Source organism: Gossypium raimondii, chromosome 1 (assembly GCF_025698545.1).
Source record: "Gossypium raimondii isolate GPD5lz chromosome 1, ASM2569854v1, whole genome shotgun sequence".
NCBI lineage: Eukaryota > Viridiplantae > Streptophyta > Magnoliopsida > Malvales > Malvaceae > Gossypium > Gossypium raimondii.
The window spans coordinates 32605773-32611620 of NC_068565.1; the positions used below are offsets into that span (position 1 = coordinate 32605773).

At 41.5% G+C, this 5848-nt stretch overlaps 2 protein-coding genes across 2 annotated transcripts; one reads left to right on the top strand and one right to left on the bottom strand.

The window, feature by feature from the left end:
- The first annotated feature begins 266 nt into the window (after positions 1–266).
- Positions 267–1117, top strand: LOC105785611 (non-functional NADPH-dependent codeinone reductase 2-like). The gene is made up of 3 exons (XM_052634916.1): positions 267–430; positions 691–934; positions 995–1117. The coding sequence occupies exons 1-3, from the start codon at positions 267–269 to the stop codon at positions 1115–1117; spliced, it is 531 nt and encodes a 176-aa protein (XP_052490876.1).
- Positions 1118–1451: 334 nt separating this feature from the next.
- On the bottom strand, positions 1452–5330 carry LOC105785608 (serine/threonine-protein kinase BRI1-like 2). Its single transcript, XM_012611720.2, has one exon. The coding sequence runs from the start codon at positions 5064–5066 to the stop codon at positions 1659–1661; it is 3408 nt and encodes a 1135-aa protein (XP_012467174.1). The 5' UTR covers positions 5067–5330; the 3' UTR covers positions 1452–1658.
- Between the last annotated feature and the right edge of the window lie 518 nt (positions 5331–5848).

The following is a 5848-nucleotide window of genomic DNA, read 5'->3' on the forward strand; positions in this document are numbered from 1 at the left end:
AAAGTATAATCAAATTATATAAATTGATTAAATTACGAAATTGAGTATATTGCAAGAAAATCAAAACTCCGATAAAAATAGACAGTCATAAGAGAAATTCTGACAAAAACACAAAATCACAATTGCGGCGGAGAAAATGACGTGAACAGTGATGGATGCCCACGAAATTTCTAAGTTCTAATATTTACATATATGGCTTCCAACATCCATGCCCTGCTGAAGGATATTACAAATTGACGGACATCGTAGTTGTTTATAGGCAGGACATGGAAACAAGACCTACCATTGCAGGCCAAAGCATCCCCACTTTCCCTCTCCATTCGACTTCTGAGAAAGCCATTCCCCTTCTAGGCTTTGGCACTGCTGAATTCCCTTTCGGTGCCTCCATTGATACCCTGAAACAGACCATTCTCGAAGCTGTCAAACTTGGGTTTTAGCCACTTCGATACGGCTGCTGTTTACCAAACTGAGCAGCCTTTAGGTGAAGCAATATCCGATGCTATTCGTCTGGGGTTAATCAAATCCAGGAATGAACTCTATCACTTCCAAGCTCTGGTGCAGCGATGCACACCATGACTGTGTTCTCCCAGCTCTCAAGCAAACACTCGAGTATTCACTGTTCCCTTCATGTGAAAAGTTTTCACTATGTGTCCTTTTATTGGTTTACTAATGGCTTCTTGATCTCTACAGGAATTTGAAGCTGGAGTATCTTGATCTCTATCTGATTCACTGGCCAGTGAGTTTGAAGCCAGGTAAATGGGAATTTCCTTTCATGAAGGAGGACCTTGGTCCCATATATCTAAAATCTGAATGGGAAGCAATGGAGGAGAGTCAAGCTCTTGGGCTAACCAAATCTCTAGGTGTAAGCAATTTGTCATGCAAGAAACTCCAGACCATCCTTTCCACTGCCAAAATCCCACCAGTGGTGAACCAAGTAAGGGTCACTTTAATTTCCAAATAATTTTGTTTCATGATGTTGGATTTGGGTTGAAAGGTCGAGATGAACCCGTTGTGGCAACAAAAGAAGCTAAGGAAGTTTTGTGAGAAGAAGGCATACTTATCGAAGCTTACTCTCCTCTGGGGGCCAAAGGAACGGCGCGAGGAACAAATCGGGTGATGGAATGTGAGGTACCCAAAGAAATTGCCCAAGCCAAGGGAAAATCACTTGCTCAGCTATTATATATATTAAACCCCTGGCAGACACCATTTCTTTCTTGTTTTTCCCTTCCGTTAGCAAATTAAGAAAGCTGACACTAATAAATAGGGGACTGTTTCGGAATGAAAATAAACAGGTTTGCATGAGATGAGCATATGAGCAAGGAGTATGTGAGCTTGAGAAGAGCGTCAACAAACAAATGTATCTTCTGAAACCCAAATGTTGCCCAAGTTCCTTGGTTAGAACATTTCCAAAATAATAAGTGAAATGAAACCTGTTGGTATTAACACAAGGATTTTCTGCAATTTAAACCGTATCCAGAGTGGTTTTCCATCTATACTATAATTATAAGCTCATATAATTTGCATAAGCAAAAAATAAGCAAAGAGTTGCAAAATTAGATACATCAAAATTCTTAAAAAAGAGCAACAAATATTACTAACTTTTTATCTTCTTAATTCTTACATAAACCATTATGATCAAATAAACATTACCTTATTATTCAAGCACTATTACTGCTTCCATTAGCTGATCCAGGCATCAGCTCCCTTAGCATTGCCACCACCTGCAACATGCTAGGCCTTTTGGAAGGGAAATCATCCACACATTGCAATGTTATCTCCAAGTACCTCATCATCTCCTTAACTTCTTCTGCTTCTGCTTCATCAGTTCCTTTAGTCACCAACAATATTTCTGGGTCTATCACTTCCATGTGTTTTTGTTCTCTTACCTTCATTTTTACCCACCCAACCAAGTTGGTGTCCCCGAAATCCTCTTTATCGGTCGGACGCTTCCCAGTCAAGAGTTCCAGGAGGACAACTCCAAATGAATAGACATCACCCCTTACCGTACATCGGAAACTTTGGTAGTATTCTGGTGGGACATAACCAGGTGTGCCTGCAAGTGTGCTCACACTTAAATGAGTGTCAAGGGCACTTATGAGCCTTGCCATCCCAAAATCTGAGACCCTGGCTTCCATTTCATGGTCTAATAGCACATTGCTTGACTTCATATCTCTATGTATGATATGAGGGATGCAATTGTGGTGGAGGAAACAGAGTCCTTTAGCTGCACCTCTGGCAATCTTTTTCCTTTCTTCCCAAGTTAGAATCCGTCGATCTCTCGCTTTTGCTCTTCCATGGAGCATTTCTTCAAGACTTCCATACTCCATGAACTCATAAACAAGCAGCCTTTCCTCTCCAATCATGCAGTATCCCAACAATGGCACTAGATTCCTATGTTTAATCTTCCCTAAAGTTTCCATTTCAGCCATGAATTCTCGATCACCTTGGCAGCTCAATCGAATAAGCTTCTTGATGGCGACACTCGAACCGTCCTTCAAAGTGGCTTTGAAAACTTCTCCAAACCCACCACAACCTATGAGGCTTGCTGCTGAGAAACCATTGGTAGCCTCAATGAGTGTGGAAAACTTTAGCTTCCTCAGCTGTCTCTGGAACGTTGCCACATTGATGCTCAGCGGTTCTTTCTCTTTCTCAATCTTCCATGTTGTAGCTGCATGAACTGCTTGCAACCTGTTAAGCATCTTGACTTCCTCGGCTTCCCTCCGCCTCGCACGCATCGCGATGGCCCATACAATCAAAATACAGATAGATGCAATGGAGATAAGGATCCCAAGGACAATGCTATTAGCCCATGAAACAGCAGCAGGCTTCCTACGTCGTTTGCCACCATCTAAATCTGAACTTGTAGCAGCTTGATTGTTTCCATTCCGGCATTCAGGCAATGGAACTCCACAAAGTCCTGGATTATTGGCATACTGGGTTGCTGGAAGTGTACTCAACTGACCCCTTTGTGGAATTGGCCCTGTTAATTCATTGTAAGACAAGTCAATCTGCACCAGGAAAGATAGGTTCGAGAATGACTCTGGGATTTGGCCCTGCAACCTGTTATGTGATGCATCAAACACACCTAAGTTCCTCAGCTGGCCAAGGGACGAGGGAATCTCTCCAGACAGCTGATTATGGGCTAGTTCAAGAACTTGCAAAGCCACCATTTCACCTATTTCGTCTGGGATTTTCCCACGAAGCTGATTGTAAGAGAGATCCAGATACTCCAGCGTCTGGTATTGTGTGAAAAGACTCAACACTGCCCCAGAATACATCCTTGTAAAATCACAGCTTTTCAAGTTGGAGATCTGCAACAATCTTTCAGGCCTGATCCCAGCAAACTCCAACAGTCCTCCAACTCCTTTACACGAATTCCCCACGTTCCTCACGAAAACCAGAGTGTTACCCGACAGAATTCCACTCAAGGACTTTGCCCCAAGCTGCCGGCCAAGTCTGGGTGGGATTTCTCCGGTCAGCTTGTTGCTGTTCAAATCTAACCAAACCAAGCTAGTGCAATTCCCTAGCTCTCCTGGTATCTCACCGCTCAAGCTATTATTTGCTAGCTGAAGAACAGCTAACCTTGATAAAAGGCCGAATTCTCGTGGGATTGAACCCGTGAGTTCATTGCTTGTGAGAGATATCCATTCCAGATTGCTGCAGTTGAATAACTCCACAGGTATCTCACCACTAAGTCGGTTGTTATTAAGGATCAGATCTTTTAATTTGCTGCATTTTCCCAATTCTTTTGGGATTTGCCCCTCCAAGTCATTGAACCATGCTATCAGCTGCTCTAGATTCGCAAGCGCCCCAAGCTCCGTTGGGATCGATCCATTGAGATAGTTCAAACTAAAATCAACTGTCCTCAGCTGGGGACATTGTGACAATTGAGGTGGAATTTGTCCAGCAACGAGATTGTCTGGGATCTTCAGCTCTTCAAGTGCGGCAGCTCCTGGGCATATATCAGGTGGAATGGTCCCAAAGAATTTATTGGAACTCAAATCCACAATTCTCAAGCTCTTACAATATGAAATCGAAGAAGGAAATGGCGCAAAGATGATGTTATTACTCAACAACAAAGCCTCTAATGCACCAAGATTCTCAAGGATAGAATCTGGAAAGGGGCCCGTTATGTTGTTATTAGATAAATCAAGAAGCTGAAGATAAGAACATGAAGATAATGAACTGGGAACTGGGCCTGAAAAGTTGTTGAAAGAAAGCCTGAGTGCCAAAAGTGAGTCACATGCTTTCCCCAACTCGGAAGGAATCCAACCAGTGAGATGGTTAAAAGAAAGGTCAAGCCTCTGTAAGCTTTTAAGCTCCCCTAAAGAGCTTGGGATCTCCCCAGTGAGAGAATTGAGTGAAAGATTCAATGCAGTGAGCTTGGTGCAATTCGAAAGATAAACAGGAATGGAATCAACAAAACGGTTTAAAGACAAATCAAGGACCAACAAGGAATTGCAAGAATTCTCTAATTTCAACCCTGAAATAGAACCTGTGATGTTGTTAGCAGAGAGATCAAGAACCTGCAACTTATCAGGATTTGATGAAAAAAGATTATCAGGTAAAGTCCCTGTGAGATTATTATGGGATAAATTCACGTATTCAAGATTTGGAAGCTTGGAGAAAATGGTATCAGGGAATAGACCAAAAAGACCAGTGTCAGACAACTGGAGACGCTTCAATCCATATGGGAGGAGCAGCAAAGTCGTTGAATTTACAGTGAACATATTCCCAGACAAATCCAAAGAAGATAACATATCAAGAGAAGCCAAAGGGTTGAAAAAGATGGTCCCATAGAGGCTACACTGGTTAAGGTCAAGCTGAACCACTCTACCTGATGAGCATTTAACTCCATACCAAAGGCATGGACTGGTTTCAAGCTTCCACCCTGATAGAACTCCAGTCGGGTCGTTGTCGATCATCTTTTTGAACCCAAGTAAAGCTACTGCATCGGTTTTGATGGATGGAACAACCGTTTGTTCCGCTGCTGAAACTGAGATATACACTGTAAAGATAAGTATGAGAGGCAGATGATAGGAAAGCTGAACTGGTTTACCCTCCATTGAAGAAACACACAATTGAGAGAGAGAAAGAGAGAGGGAGAGGGTGCAATGTTTAGAAGAGAGAGTGGGAGTGGTGAATATGATGAGAAACTGTTGTGGGTGCAAAGCAGAAGAGAAGCTTTAGAAAAAGGGAAAAAAGAAAAGAAAGGAGGGAGGGGAACATGGGAAAACAATATGAAGAAAATAAAATGGGAACTTCAGATGGAAATCGATGGTGGAATGTGAGGTATACATTGAACAAATACGGTTCCATTGCATTGATCCATACATTCATGGATTTGGGTTTAGTACTAGAAAACGTAGACTAGAGAGAAAAACATCAAAATCAAAAGCATTGATTTGACATATGGTCAAAAGGAAAAGGACCCACAGACAAGCTCTGTCTTAAGATCGGCTTCTTTACATAAAATAAGGGGGGGAAATGTTAAATTTGGAGTACGCATGGGTTGAGTGATCATTGATCCAAGAGTCAGTGTCTGTTTGTCAGAGAGAATGTTTTTCTGTTTCATATTTGAGAAATGTATGATCAGATGAAGAAGATTCAGTCCCATTGTATGTGACTTTTAACATTACAGATCCATTTTGTTTGTTTCCCATTGGCATCCATGCATTTCCAATCTTGGCTTCAATTCAATCTTTTTGGATCAATGTATTTTATTTCAGGCTAAATTCGAATCTAAAATTTCTCATTGATGTAAAACTTTTTCATTTCTTAAACCTTTCCAATTCAAGACTTGTTTAATTTAATTATTGGAAAAAAGTTGTAAAACCAATGGAATCAA